The 15,744-nt window shown below is 42.9% G+C and overlaps 1 protein-coding gene across 8 annotated transcripts; it reads right to left on the bottom strand.

The window, feature by feature from the left end:
- Positions 1-453: 453 nt before the first annotated feature.
- LOC112266435 (zinc finger protein Dzip1) lies at positions 454-15,002 on the bottom strand. Of its 8 annotated transcripts, none has more exons than XM_024443898.2 (19): positions 14,850-15,002; positions 13,717-13,875; positions 12,790-13,359; positions 10,770-10,854; positions 10,292-10,428; positions 10,043-10,189; positions 9,785-9,910; positions 9,636-9,698; positions 9,361-9,489; positions 9,029-9,077; positions 8,809-8,859; positions 8,523-8,582; positions 7,972-8,129; positions 7,544-7,748; positions 3,699-3,852; positions 3,131-3,519; positions 1,371-1,498; positions 1,064-1,226; positions 454-973 (listed from the first exon to the last, which is right to left on the bottom strand). In XM_024443898.2, exons 2-19 carry the CDS (start codon positions 13,729-13,731, stop codon positions 894-896), a joined length of 2,709 nt encoding a protein of 902 aa, XP_024299666.1. In that variant the 5' UTR covers positions 13,732-13,875; positions 14,850-15,002; the 3' UTR covers positions 454-893. The 8 variants fall into 8 exon arrangements, with proteins under 8 accessions (XP_024299666.1, XP_042152893.1, XP_024299665.1 ...); XM_042296959.1 differs by having other exon boundaries at positions 10,770-10,809; positions 12,790-13,392; XM_024443897.2 differs by having other exon boundaries at positions 12,790-13,392.
- Positions 15,003-15,744: the final 742 nt, after the last annotated feature.

Here is a 15,744-nt window from a genome sequence, read left to right on the forward strand (position 1 = left end):
TGTGTCGGATATGTTCATCATCTCACAATTCTCTTGCTCCATCTTCCAGTTGAAAGAAAAGGCCCCGCAGACCTAACTCCTATGCCACAGCTCGGACCAGACGCACATACATGATGCCAAACTCTTCCAGACTGACTCCAATGCCACAATTGGTCCAAGGGAGCAGAGGTGGCAGAAGGATCAGGACAACAAGGACCACTGGGACGATTTAGTTTGAGCTGCAGTAGCTCCTGTACTGAAGGAAATACACTGCTTCATATCATTGGTCGTTAGTTACCATGAAAACATTGTGGGAACTGACTCAATTTGATTTGGTAACTGTCTCACCACCTACACCTTGTAGATACCTCATGTATGACTGTTTTACTAACATATAACTGTGTTCCTTTAGTGAATTGAATTGACATCAAGGAAAGAGATGAATGTTTTCATTTGATTTAAAAAAAAAAAATGTATTGCTTGTCTAGCGTGTATAAATATTTTATATACAAAAACATTTTTTTTTTTCATAGGACATTCAAATGTCTTACAAATTTCATGTAAATTGTTTTGACACATATCATACAAGTACCTCACATGGAGTGCAATATCACATTTCATAAAACCTCTAAGGTGACAATTCCCTGTAGCTAATATATAATCTGTATATAAAATAAAAACACTGAAAACTGCCACAAGGCAGATGGCTACCACTGTCATAGGTGTATATCTCAAGAGATACACTGTGTCCTGAACAGAGAGGATCCATTCGTTAAGTCTCTTCTACATGGAACTGTTATTCTAACAGTATCGGTAAATCATGTAGAAGTATATTTGCCTTCCAAACAATTCCTATGGGCGTCATATTGAGTTTTATCATTGTAGAACTGTAAACCCGTATCACCTCCATATGACTATATATCATCGTCACTCCAGTCGCTGACAGAGACCAGACTGCTCTTCAGAGTGCTGCCGGTTCCTGCTTCATTCAAACCTGGGGAATGGATAAACATCATCAGAGGCTGAAGATGAAGGGTAAAGGGACCTGAAGGGGGCTGGGTCTGTGAGAGTGAGTGAGACTGACCTGTTTTCTGCCCCTTCCCGGTGGATGTTCCCCAGACACTGGTAGTGCTGTCTGATTCCAGGCTCTTCCTCACAGGGGCGGTGGGCTTGCCCACGGGGGCGGGTACCGATAGGTCATCCAACGAGGAGATATCCCAGTCATCCTCATCATCCTCGTTTGTATACTGAAACGCATAACAGTCCAGATTAACACGATTAGGATATGGGAACATTCTGACATTGACAAATGTTCTGTTTGTTCTCTGTGTCTTATGTTACTCTGGGTTGATGATGACACTGCAGAGAGGAGACTACAGAGGATTTCTCACCTTGAGTTCCCGTACAACGTCTTTGTCTTTACTCTCTGGTAAGATGCTCACTCCCCCTAGTGGCTTCTTTGGTCCTCTGTCTGCAAGCTGCTTCTCCAGGCTCTTAGTCAAGTCCCTGACCAGGTTATCTGGAAAGACAAATATGGTCAGCACAACGCATAAAAACCTATGGGCAACAGTTTTCAATAAACACACAACTAAAAGAAAAGGTGTGTTGTTATCTGATATTAGCACTTAACTTCTTTGGGACTGGGGGGCAGTATTGAGTAGCTTGGATGAATAAGGTGCCCAGAGTAAACTGCCTGCTACTCAGGCCCAGTTGCTAATATATGCATATTAGTAGATTTGGATAGAAAACACTCTGAAGTTTTCAAAATGGTTTGAATGATGTCTGTGAATATAACAGAACTCATATGGCAGGCAATTTTTTTTCCCAAAAATCCAACCAGGAAGTGGGATATCTGAGGTTTGTAGTTTTTCAAGTCATTGCCTATCGAATATACAGTGTCTATGGGGTCATATTGCACTTCCTAAGGCTTCCACTAGATGTCAACAGTCTCTAGAACCTTGCTTGATGCTTCTACTGTGAAGGAGGGGGGAATGGGAGCTGAATGAGTCAGAGGTCTGCCAGAGTGGCAAGAGCTGATCACGCGTGCTCATGTGAGAGGTAGCTGCGTCCCATCGCATTTCTACAGACAAAGGAATTCTCAAGTTGGAACATTATTAAAGATTTATGTTAAAAACATCATAAAGATTGATTCTATACTTCATTTGACATGTTTCTACGAACTGTAATATGACTTTTCGTCTGAACTTTCTCCTGGACTTGCCCGCGCGCCATGAGTTTGAATTGTGTACTAAACGCCCAAACAAAAAGGAGGTATTTGGACATAAATTATGGACTTTATCGAACAAATCAAACATTTATTGTGGAACTGGGATTGCTGGGAGTGCATTCTGCTGAAGATTGTCAAAGGTAAGTGAATATTTATAATGCTATTTCTGACGTTGTTGACTCCACAACATGGCGGATATATGTATGGCTTGTTTTGTTGTCTGAGCGCTGTACTCAGATTATTGCATGGTGTGCTTTTTCGGTAAAGCTTTTTTGAAATCTGACACAGCGGTTGCATTAAGGAGAAGTGGATCTAAAATTCCATGCATAACACTTGTATCTTTTAGCAATGTTTATTATGAGTATTTTTATTATGAGTAAATTGATGTGGCTCTCTGCAAAATCACCAGATGTTTTGGAACTACTGAACGTAACGCGCCAATGTAAACTGAGATTTTTGGATATAAATATGAACTTTATCGAACAAAACATACATGTATTGTGGAACATGAAGTCCTATGAGTGTCATCTGATGAAGATTATCAAAGGTTAGTGATTAATTTTCTCTCTATTTCTGCTTTTTGTGACTCCTCTCTTTGGCTGGAAAAATGGCTGTGTTTTTCTGTGAATAGGCACTCACCTAACATTATCGTTTGGTGTGCTTTCGTCGTAAAGCCTTTTTGAAATCGGACACTGTGGCTGGATTTACAACAAGTTTATCTTTAAAATGGTGTGAAATACTTGTATGTTTGAGGAATTTTAATTATGGGATTTCTGTTGTTTTGAATTTGGCGCCCTGCACTTTCACTGGCTGTTGTTGAGGTGGGACGCTACCGTCCTGAATATCCCAGAGAGGTTAAAGAAGTAAATCACACAAAGGAGTAAATCAGCCTCGTGGTGTAAAAACAACAAAAGTCCCTCTTACTGTTTGTAGTCTTCTGTACGTTCCCATTCTGGTCTTTGTAGTTCTGGAGCTGTTGTGGGTCGACCTCCTCCAACTCACTCCCCTCTGTCCACTCTCCCTCGCTCTCTACCACAGTGACTGCCGTTTTGGTCGTGTTGACCGCAGTGCTTCTGGGCTGCTGGGGTTTATATGGCTGAGCCTGGGTGGTAATGGGCTGGACCTGTTTGGGCTGGCTTGATCTGGCCTGGACCGGTTTGGACTGGGTGAGTTTGTGATGGGGGGTGGTCTTGGGTTGTGTTGGTTTGGGCTGGGAGGCTCTGTGATGAGGGACTCTCTGCTCCTGTCTGGGTTTCTGAGGTGGCTCCTCCTCCTCTGATGATGACTCATCGTCTGAGCTGAAGGGAGGGGTCCTACGAGAACAAAGGCAATGTCATAATTTGAAATGAACGTACAATCAATCACTCCCTTATAAGGTAATAAGAAACTGATACCACATAAATGAAGCCAGTGGTGAGGTAGTCTCTTTAGACAGGGTGTCTATCTGGCATGCATTGAGACAAACAGCAGGAGATTCTGACTAGGTACGTACTTGGGAGTGGAGGTCTTGGGCAGGGTAGTGGTAAGGGTCCGGGGGGCAGGCTGGGGGGTCGTCTGCAGCTGTTTGGCAGGCGCTGCTGGTGGTCCTGACATCACTTGGGTCACCTTGGAGGAAAGGCTGCTGGACAGCTGTCTGGCCTGGGTCACTGTAGGGAGGGACAGAACAATAACAATCAGCTGATTCGTTCGTTTGAGGACGTCTCGAGGCCTAAGTAGGTTAAAACGGTGACGAACATGACTCCTGTTGCAAGCAGCTTAATTAAGGCTTAAACTGTTACATTGATTAAGGGGGACTTGTTTAATGTCACCAGCAGCATGCTAGCAAACTATCACAAGAGAATGGAATAGACCCACGAGATGAAACATGAACCCCTCAGCAAAAACCACGTGAACATTCTTGAATGCATTAAAAGTTCTTAGTCCTCATACTCCCCACATGCTATAGACCACCAAGTGCTAACAGTCAGTATCTGGATAATATATTTGAAATGCTTGACAATGTATGTGATATCAACAGAGAAGTATATTTCCTGGGTGATTTAAAAATTGACTGGCTCGCATCAAGCTGCTCACTCAAGAACAAACTTCAACCTGTAACCAGTGCCTGCAACCTGTTTCAGGCTGTCAGTCAACCTACCAGGGTAGTTACAAACAACACGGGAATGAAATCATCAACATGTTTTGATCACATCTTTACTAACGCTGCAGAATTGTGCTTTAAAGCAGTATCCAAATCCATTGGATGTAGTGATCTCAATATAATATCCATATCTAGGAAAACCCAAAGTTCCAAAGGCTGGGCCTAATATAGTGTATAAGAGGTCATACAACAAGTTTTGTAGTGATTCATATGTTGATAATGTAGAGTATATTTGCTGGTCTGTGGTGTGTAATGAGGAGCAACCAGACGCTGCACTTAATAAAATTGCTTATTCCAGTTACTAATAAGCACGCACCCATTAAGAAAATGAATGTAAAAACTGTTAAATCCCCTTGGATTGATGAGGAATTGAAAAATTGTATGGTTGAGAGTAGAGGTCGACCGATTATGATTTTTCAATGCCGATACCTATTATTGGATGACCCAAAAAGCCGATACCGATTAATCGGTCGATTTTTATTTATTTATTTGTAATAATGACAATTACAACAATACTGAATGAACACTTATTTGAACTTAAACGGACAAAAAATATTACGAGAAAATATTCATATTCATGAAATCACAAGTGAAATATATTGAAACACAGCTTAGCCTTTTGTTAATCACCCTGTCATCTCAGATTTTGAAAATATGCTTTTCAGCCAAAGCAAGACAAGCATGTGTGTAAGTTTATCGATAGCCTAGCATAGCATTATGTCCAGCTAGCAGTAGGCAACTTGGTCACGAAAATCAGAAAAGCAATCAAATTAAATCGTTTACCTTTGATGAGCTTCAGATGTTTTCACTCACAAGACTCCCAGTTAGATAGCAAATGTTCCTTTTTTCCCAAAATAGTATTTTTGTAGGCGAATTAGCTCCGTTTGTTCTTCACGTTTTGCTGAGAAATTGACCGGAAATTGCGGTCACGAAAACGCCGAAAAATATTCCAAATTAGCTCCATAATATCGACAGAAACATGGCAAACGTTGTTTATAATCAATCCTCAAGGTGTTTTTCAAATTTCTATTCGATAATATATCAACTGGGACAGTTGGCTTTTCAGTAGGACCGATAGGAAAAATGACTACCTCTGTATTTTACGCAAGAATCACTCTGAGAGCCATCAGGTGACCACTTACGCAATATAGTCGCTTACGCTTATTCTTCAACATAAATGCGTGAAACTACGTCAAAATGCTGTAGACACCTTGGGGAATACGTAGAAAAAGGAATCTGGTTGATAGCCCATTCACTGCTCAATAGGGACGCATCGGAACGCAGAGCTTTCAAAACATGAGTCACTTCCCGATTGGATTTTTCTCAGGCTTTCGCCTGCAATATCAGTTCTGTTATACTCACAGACAATTTTTTTTTTTACAGTTTTGGAAACTTTAGTGTTTTCTATCCTAAGCTGTCAATTATATGCATATTCTAGCATCTTGTCCTGACAAAATAGCCCGTTTATTCTGGGAACATTATTTTTCCAAAAATGATAGGCTTGAAGTCATAAACAGCGCAATGCTTGACGCACAACAAAGAGCTGCTGGAAAAACGCACAAAAGTGCTGAATGAATGCTTACGCACCTGCTTCTGCCTACCACCGTTCAGTCAGCTACTTAGATACTTGTATGCTCAGTCAGAATGAATGCTTACGCGCCTGCTTCTGCCTGCCACCGTTCAGTCAGCTACTTAGATACTTGTATGCTCAGTCAGATTATATGCAACTCAGGACACGCTAGATAATATCTAGTAATATCATCAACCATGTGTAGTTAACTAGTGATTATGATTGATTGTTTTTTATAAGATAAGTTTAATGCTAGCTAGCAACTTACCTTGGCTTACTGCATTCGCGTAACAGGCAGTCTCCTTGTGGATTGCAACAAGAGAGAGGCAGGTCGTTATTGCGTTGGACTAGTTATCTGTAAGGTTGCAAGATTGGAACCCCTGAGCTGACAAGGTGAAAATCTGTCGTTCTGCCCCTGAACAAGGCAGTTAACCCACCGTTCCTAGGCCGTCATTGAAAATAAGAATGTGTTCTTAACTGACTTGCCTAGTTAAATAAAGGTATACATTTTTTTTGTTAAATATATATTTTTTAAATCGGCGCCCAAAAATACCTGTTTAGGACCCTTACTGTTTTCAATCTTTACTAACGACGTGCCGCTGGCTTTGAGCAATGGCCAGTGTGTCTACGTATGTGACTCAACACTATACACGTCAGCTACTACAGCGACTGAAATGACTGCAACACTTTACAAAGAGCAGCAGTTCGTTTTGTAATGGGTAGCAAGGAATAAGTGAGTCCAAAATATTTCCTAAACTAAAAGCATTGTATTTGTGACAAATCATTCATTAAACCCTAAACCTCAACTACATCTCGTAATAAATAATGTGGAAATTGAGCACATTGAGGTAACTAAACTGCTTGGAGTAACGTTGGACCGTAAACTGTCATGGTCAAAACATATTGAAACAACAGTATCTAAGATGGGGAGAAGTTTGTCCATAATAAAGCTCTGCTCTGCCTTCTTAACAACACAATCAATAAGGCAGGTCCTACAGGCACTGGTTTTGTCGCACCTGGACTACTGTTCAGTAGTGTGGTCAGGTGCCACAAAGAGGGACTTGGGAAAATTACAGCCTCAGAACAGGGCAGCACGGCTGGCCCTCTCATGGCTCAAAGTGGAAGAGAGATTGACTGCATCATTACTTGTCTTTGTAAGAGGTGTTGACATGCTGAAGGTACCGACACCCATGCATACCCCACAATACATGCCACTAGAGTTCTCTTCACAGTCCCCAAGTCCAGAACAGACTATGGGAGGCACACAGTACTACATAGAGCCATGACTACATGGAACTCTATTCCACATCAGGTAACTGATGCAAACAGTAGAATCAGATTTAAAAAGCAGGTAAAAATACACCTTATGGAACAGAGGGGACTGTGAAGTAACACAAACACAGGTAGACACATGCATACACACAAACAATAACATACGCACTATACACACGCGTACATGGATTTTACATTGTAGATATGTGGTTAGGGTTAGTGTGTTGTGACTTCTGTAAAGATTGGATTGTAATGTTTTTTAAATTGTATAACGGCTTTAATTTTACCCGAGGAATAGTAGCGGCTGCCTTGGCAGCAGTTAACGGGGATCCATAATAAATACAAATACATCTACCTTGAGTGGGTTGTTTTGGTTTGACCCGCTGCTCGGGGGCAGAGTCACTCTCCGTCCTCTTGTCCTTCAGTCTCAGACGCAGTGTGAGAGCCACATCCTCACGGTGACGCCAATAGTCCGGAATGTCCTTCGCCGTACTCTCTCTCTCCGAGCGCAACTTAGCCATGAGATCACTGTACTCGCTGCCTCCGAGTCCCCTCAGACCCTACAGAGTTGTGTAGATTAGAAAACGGAAGACGCTTAACTATCATAAGGATTATCTTTACTGGGGAAACAAATGATCCCTCAAGTCTATTAGTGAAGTCAATTTGTTGTATGTTTTTGATGGTGTATCTGTCAGGCTGACTCTTTCACAGCATAGATCTTCCACAGAGTGTGATTTTAAAGATGCCATTGTGTATTTGTACTCATGAAGGTACAGTACATACCGGTTTGACTCCCAGGGACTCAAGCTTCTCTAGGAGTGCCTGCTCCAGGGCGGGACGCAGCTCCCTCTTGATGTTGGGGTTCTTCCTCAGGACACTGGTCACAGAAGACGGCTGCTTCATTACAACAACTGGCTTCTTCTCAGACACGCTGGACGAGTCTATGACAAGCACCAGACAAGTACAGTACAGTTACACACATACACTTGATAACACACTCAAAATAACACTGACGCCTTTGTAGTTTCAGAGGACAGTCTGGGCAAGCATGAAAATGATTTGAGAGAGAGAGCGGTGCATATGAACTTCCTTTTCTTCCATTTACAAAGGACCTGTGCCATAGATAACTACAGCTAACAGCCACATAATTCTGGAGAGGGACGGGCAGAAGAGAACATCTTGCTGCCTTTTTGGGCCAACGTGGCTTTGACTGACTTGACTTCACAAATGCTCACTGACTACATGGCAGGCATCACAGACCGACTGACACGGTCGTGCAGAGAGCATGCATGGAGTAGACAGACAAGACGCTGCTGCCGTCTAGACTGTGTTACCTTTGTCCTCCTCAGACAGCTCCTCTATAGGATCCAGTTTAGGAGCAGAGGGAGGCTGCTCTGATTGGACAACACAGGGGGTCAGAGGTCAGACAAGAGCGGGAATTAGGAGGAGGGAACTCAGGTAGATGGAACAATAACATTGATCTCTAATGGTGTCTTGTTGGGAGATCGCTGACAGAACAGTCTCGTTACATGCTAGCATACCTTTTCTCTGAGCAAAAGGATGCAGATGCCTGGATTGACTGAGCTACATATCGTTGGGAATCTCCTGCTAATAACTTACCCTTCACTACTCTCTTTGGTTTAGGCTCTGGCGCTGTGGCTGTTAAGATCACTGAAACATACAAAGTAGGAAGAATAGTCAGTAATAACAGGTTCTTTACAGAACTATAAACAGCTAATATCCAAGTTCAAGCTAACATCCAGATTCAAGCCAATATCCAAATTTGACAAATTTAAACATAGTAATACAAAAAATAAAGTCAAAGAAAAAGTATGCATACCTGGAACTTCAACTACTTTAGTAGGTGGATTTGAGGACATATGCTTTATCTGTGAAATGAAGAAGTACAATAAGCTACATTTCTTAATTATATATTTTTAATGTTTTGTATTCAACCCCCGCTGTTGAACCCCAATGGCGTAATCTAATTTAATTTAACTTTTTAACATGCTTATGAAGTCAGAGTGGCCCTGACGACTACACTATATGAGTGTGTGGAAACATGACACGTCCATCCGGCGCCATCAATCCAGGATTTCCTGTATGAGGGTCAAGTAGGCGCCCAGTTTCCCGGTGGCCGGGTCGCCAGGGGGTGGTGGTGAGTGAACTGACCTGCTCTCGCTGAGAGAGGATGATTAGGTCCCGCTCCTGAAGACGCTGGTCACTCTCCTCCTTCTGCCTCTGGCTCTGTTGCTGCCACTCCACCACAGACGACTCCAACCTGCTAAACTGATCCTGCCACTGAGAGGAGACATAGGACAGACATAGACGTTAGAGATCCCACTGCGATGGCTGCCTCTTTCAAGGCTCTCCGCTGAACATTAACTATTCAACAGAACTCACAAGTAGTTCTGTTAACCAGTATTCTTCATCAAAACTTAATATACCTGATTCTTTTCGCTCTCATGGTTAGCCTTCATTTTTTCCATTTTTGATGTAAACCTTTCTTCCTGTAACAAAATAAATAGTTGATACATTAAAAAAAAAATCACAACTTGAAATATTTAAAGAGAAGAAGTACTGCTTAGCTGCTTACCAGTTTCTTGTGTTTCTGATCCATCTTCTGGACCACAATCTTGTTTTTTTCATCCATGTCTTGGTCAGTCTGCTGGGGAGCAGGACTGGGCCTCCTCTCAGGAGTGGTCATCTTGAGATCCACTTTCTGTACAGATCACATCAAATCATTCAAACAAAAACCTCCCTGACTTACAGAACCAAATCACCAACGCATCACTTTGAATTGGACACGGAACCAGGAAAGTCAGTGCTTTGCCAAATGGACTAGTAGACTCACTTGTTGAAGAAGAGCGTTCCTGTTGTGAAGCATCTCTATCTCCCTCCGGAAGCCGTCTCTCATCTCCTCTATCTTCCTGTGTTCTTCTTCTTTCCATCTCTCTAGCTTTCTCATCAAATCCTGGTGCATGGACTGCTGGTCTCTTTCCTACAGATGAAAAGAGAATGAAAATGGTCAAAAGCTCTAAACAAATACGCAAGTGCAAACTGATCAATGTCACGGAAACAAGCATGGTTCTTATTGTCCCACCTGAGAGGCTTTGGCCAAGAGGGCTTGCCTCTGTGACTCCAGCTCAGATGTGGTGTAACTCAGCTGCCCTTTCAGCCGACTGATCTCCTCCTCATCTGCAATGCTCTTCACTTTCCTCTGGTTGCCTGTCCTTAACTCTGAGAGAAACATTAACAGAGACATACTAATGGAGAAAAAGTTAGCCTTAGTTGTGTTTCAGGGCCGGGCTCAAAGATATACACCTCTCTCTTTCTGCTAGACTCTGTGGGAGTGTGTGACATGTCTACTGCTGCTGCAAACTACAGTGGGATGTCATAGGAACTGGTTCTCCAGCATTGTAGACACACTGTGGTGCGCTTGGGGACACCCATACCAGTGGGACTCCCTATAGGAGACAGGGTAGTTGGTTGCAGTGAACCTTCTTACCTGACTGACGGTTACTTTCCCTACCGTTCTCTCTAAACTGATGATCAAACCTTTTAAAGTTCTCTTGACTTACGGCTGTCGTACTCGTCTGCATGGCGACGTTGCATATGATTCTGGAGAAAGGAGGAATTCATGAAGGCTTTATCACAATGTTGACACTAAAGGAAAAGAAAAGGAAACGGAATTATACATTGACAGTACATTCCCATGCAAAGATTGCAACGAATCAATGGTCTGAATACATGTTGTTTGCTACCTTCACTGATAGATCAAACGTAAGGCCAATTTTGTAATAGGCAACTTGGGCTGTGTGTAAAAAATTAACACATCTGAACCCAAAGCTCAAGCCGCGACTATACTATCCACCATTAAGCTTTAAAGACTGTTTCCTGGGAGACAGATCGACATAGCAACATTACCATCCACCAATAAGCTTCAGGGACTGTTTCCTGGGAGACAGATCTACATAGCGTGTGTGACGTGATTCACCCCATATGCCTGCCGTCACCTCGCTCCAGCTCACAGGGGAGGGGGAGTGACAGACGGGGCAGATTAAACGCCAGAGCAACCACATCACACGCCACATTTAACGCCGACACCAACACAGCACGAATCTGTGCCTTCATTCAAACTGAACCGCACTGCCACCGATACCTTGTTGCCTCGCGTGCTGGTGCTCTACCATGCTGCAGGGGAAGTGGTGGTTTCTACAACAGAGACCCTTGTTGTTGTGTGCTGTAATTGCATTGCTGCTCTGGAATAACTTTGGAAATCGCCAGTGAAATTGAATTAGGTCTGGTCCTTGATCGAATCAAGGCGGTTGTGTGTCTGTTGGCATCCGTTTGCCGTGTCTTGATGTGCGAGACAGTAATAAAAAAGCGGACTAAAACGTTCATTTTCTAGATTGCATTGACAACACACAGGCTGAAATAGACAGGACGTTTCTTGAATGATACAAGTACTACAATTTATGCAAAAATTCTGCGAATTGCAGACAATTAGGCTAGATACTGTGTATCAGATACACTGTACATTCTGTATATCTGTTGAAGTTCCTGTAAATGTAGCTTGACGTAATACATTTGAGTACCTGTGTGAAACAATCAACACATCTAGGCCTATTTCTGGAAGCACGGTGGCCCATCAATAATTGAGCTGTACAGACGCCTCGGTTATCAACGTGCCTGTTAGCCGGGCAGGGCACTCTCACCTAGCAACAATGCTCAGTCATATGAAACACTAGGTGTTGCCTTGGCAACAGCTGGGCCCTATTCAACAGCAATGCCCTTTAAAAATATAAGGATCCTTCTATTCTACATCTGTACAATAAATGCAAACATTTCTGGTGTAACAAATAGAAGAACATCAAAACGACACGTTGACGAGAGACCAATGTCATTATGGAAACATGAATGAGGGTGGGGGAGGTGGTTCAGTCATTTTGGTTCCGTCTCTTGCCACCCTTTTGTAAGTGGATTAAAAGAACTAGGTCTAATTATCACCAGCTGACACCATCTGCTCAGAGCACAATCCTATTGTTTAGGTCCCAAAACAAAGCTGATAACGATTACGTCTACCAATCCTTATAAAGTGGCCACATTACAGCTACGGGATGAGGTGAACCTATTTCCAATACTATGTCTCTGATTTAAATGGTATAATTAATTTAAACCAAATCAAATTTGATTTGTCACATGCGTTGTAAACAACAGGTAGACTAACAGTGAAATGCTTACTTACGGGCCCTTCCCAACAATGCAGAGAAAAAAAAGAAGAAAAAAATATGTAAAAATAATAACACAAGGAATAAATTCACATTGAGTAACGATAACTTGGCGATATACACAGGGTACCAGTACTGAGACAATGTGCATGGGTACGAGGTAACTGAGGTAGATATGTACGAAGATGAACCTCCTATTAGCATTCTCACTCCTCTGACAATGATAATTGAACAAAGCTAAAGCAGCTCTGAATATCACCTGGGGAACAATGGCTAAGAGGGGGACCCAGGAGGAAGGGGGGACTAACTGTTGTACAATACAAATGGAAACCGACACCGAGAAGAAGCAGCAACGTGAGGTGTTCAGTACCTTATGGCAATTGGTCATGTTGATCATAGCCTGCTGGTTGAGGGCAATGATTTTCTTCCTCTGCTTCAGCTCCGTCTTCAGTACCTTGGCCTGGTCCGCCTGCTTCTGCTGCTGGGCCAGGAGCTGCTGGTGCTCGCGGGCCTGGGTCTGCAGCCTCTCCTCGGCCTCCCCCAGGCTCAGGGTCAAGTACTCCTGGGAGTGCAGCAGGTACTCCACTGTCAGCTGGGCCAGGCGGAAGAGCTTGAGCAGCGCTGGGTCCACGGGGCTCTGGCAGCGGACACAACGCTCCCCCTCCACGTTGCAGAAGGTCACCCCTGTGATGTGCTCCTGCAGGGTCTGGAAGTCCAGCTCGCTGGCCACCAGGTCCACGTCCACCGCGCTGATCCGGCGCCAGTCAACGCTCTCGCGCCGAGGCCGGAATTTGAAAGGCGGGATGGTGGTGGATGTGGAGGCAGACATGGCTGGTGGTGGTGGTGCTGGAGGACACCGGCCGCTGGAGGAGGGCTGGCTCAGGGGGGAGTTTAGGAGGGAGGGGATCCCAGCTGATGAGTGGGTCCCTTGGGTCTCTGGCTGGTATGGGTAATAGACGTTATTGTAAAATGGCTGAAAAAAACAAGACATTTATACTAGGTTATTGTTTTTTATTTTATTTGTGACAGACAACAACAAATAGATTATTGTGTGCTACAGATTAGAAATGCAGCATCTCAATCAAGGTCAGGGAGAAACAAACCTTCTGCAGGTATCACAGCAATACAACAGCAGCATGAACAGAGTATAGAATATGGAAGAAAAAGCAAAGATTCCACCTCTCAGCACATGAATGAACCATATGAGATGACACAAAAATGGCTAAGCATTACATTCGTATTCGATGGTAATCTACCCAATTCTTCCGATGTCAAGTTGACGACGTGTTGTCCTTACCATCGTGGATTTCATGCGCCTTTATGAGATCGAACACAGAGAACGAGTAGTCGTTTCCTATTGGTGCACGCCCCCTTCAGCTGTCTGCCGCGACACCGAGGCAGGGCGTCCTCTCGATCACCATGGAGACAAAACAGTGCGTCCCACTTTACGGGCTCCCTGGGGAGACATATGTTATCAAAATATTGCACCTAATCAATCCTAAATGATTCCACAATGCACGCGACTGCAGCATCAACAGTATCCTCGCAAGCTGGATGGTATTCAATGTTTTTTGTGAAGCTACTCATGCCACTGACACTGCAGTAATAACATATGACCATTTTTAATTAATATTCTGTTATTCTACCCACGTGATATGTCTGGCTAACATCTGCAACAAAAATGCTTAAACTTCAGTCTTTTTTTCTATTTGTGCATTAAAAGCCACATAACCAATTGAGTCAAGTGAAGTGGCAAGCTCTCAACATGCATGACATTGCTTGATTGCTATTACCAAATAATGGAAACCAAATTACGCAGCTATTCTCATCGAACTAACGTTAGATACTTTGTAGCCCAAACTTTTTACAATTAATGACTGTTGACAAATAACCATATTTATATTCTGCAGCATCACCCACTTCTGGTTGCCCCTCTCAAATTACGGGCACTGTGCCTCAAAACAGTTCAAGTTGGGACAAGTTGAGCCCAACAAAAGAACAGAACGCATGTGGAGAAACAGTTTTAGGATTTTTTTTTTACGTCAGTTAGCTACCTAGCTATAAATGTAACTCAGCTATATTAGTTAATAGCGTAGTAAGTAGCTATTTAGCTAGCTAAGTAACGTTTATTTTGTAGACATGAACAAAATAGCAACCAGTAAATTAGCTAGCTCACACGTCTGTATTTTCAAAAACATCCCTAGCTAAGTAGCGGACTAAACTCCACTCCATGGTGAAGGAAGAGTGGAGTTTAGTCCGTTAGTTACTACCGTCGGCTCGCTAGCTAGCTAAATTGGCTAACGGACATTTAATTTAGCAGCAAACAAATTTATTGAACATGGACTTCATCGTACGTGCCTTTTGAGTGTGTCTCATAAAATAAATAACATTCTGATCGAACTCTAAGTTTTAGTCAGAACTCAAATTTACCGTCCGCAACGTTTTTAAAGTCCATAAAAACTGTTTTTCCACGGGACTCGGGCTTTACTGAGATCTTCGGATGGAGTGAGACTTGAGAGACCGCGGTGACGTAAGCAGCTGCTGCACACATTCCAAAAACTCTGCTCATCCCGTGTCCCCTCTCCAAAGAGGGGGAGGGGAATTAGGGAACTCAAACTGCTGAGATTTAGGAAAAGGGGGATTGACAAATGTGGGTGTTAGTCTGTTATCCCCTGAATACGCAATTGCATATACCATATACACATTTAGAGCCACGGTGCTTTTAACATTTAGTTGGCTGTTGGCCGTTACTTTTTAGCCACCGTCGTTGTTTTTACAGGCAAGAAAAGCAACCGCGCAAAAAGGACAAGGCTGCTACACTCAAGGTGGTGTTCGTCCTTAAGCAGTTTTCAGTGGCTAAAGGACTCCCCCTTGTGGTGTAGATTATGAACTTCCCCACAGAGATGTGTGCCTTGTTCTGTCAGAAGATGTCAGTAGTAGGTCCTTTATAAAAATGCTTATGATTATGTATCACTGGCATGAGGCATTTTCAAGATAAGGCTGAGCAGTTAAGCCTAGTATTTCTGGCAAAACGTATTCCTATTTATTTTTATTATATTATAATACTTTTATCACATTTTCAAGACAAATTCTAGTTAATTTGGTCCTTTGGAATCACAGTCCAGATGTCTCATAATAAAATAATACTATTTTGAGATTATTAACATGAGTGCACTGTCAATGACTCAACAATACCCTACACACTATTATTAGCATGACACAGACAATAGGACATCTAACTCACTATTATCAAGGGGGAAACATGTCAGCTGTTTTAGTTGAGTGCAGTCAAGCCAAACAGCTGTGGGGGCAGGGAGAGAACACA

Source organism: Oncorhynchus tshawytscha, linkage group LG14 (genome assembly GCF_018296145.1).
Source record: "Oncorhynchus tshawytscha isolate Ot180627B linkage group LG14, Otsh_v2.0, whole genome shotgun sequence".
NCBI lineage: Eukaryota > Metazoa > Chordata > Actinopteri > Salmoniformes > Salmonidae > Oncorhynchus > Oncorhynchus tshawytscha.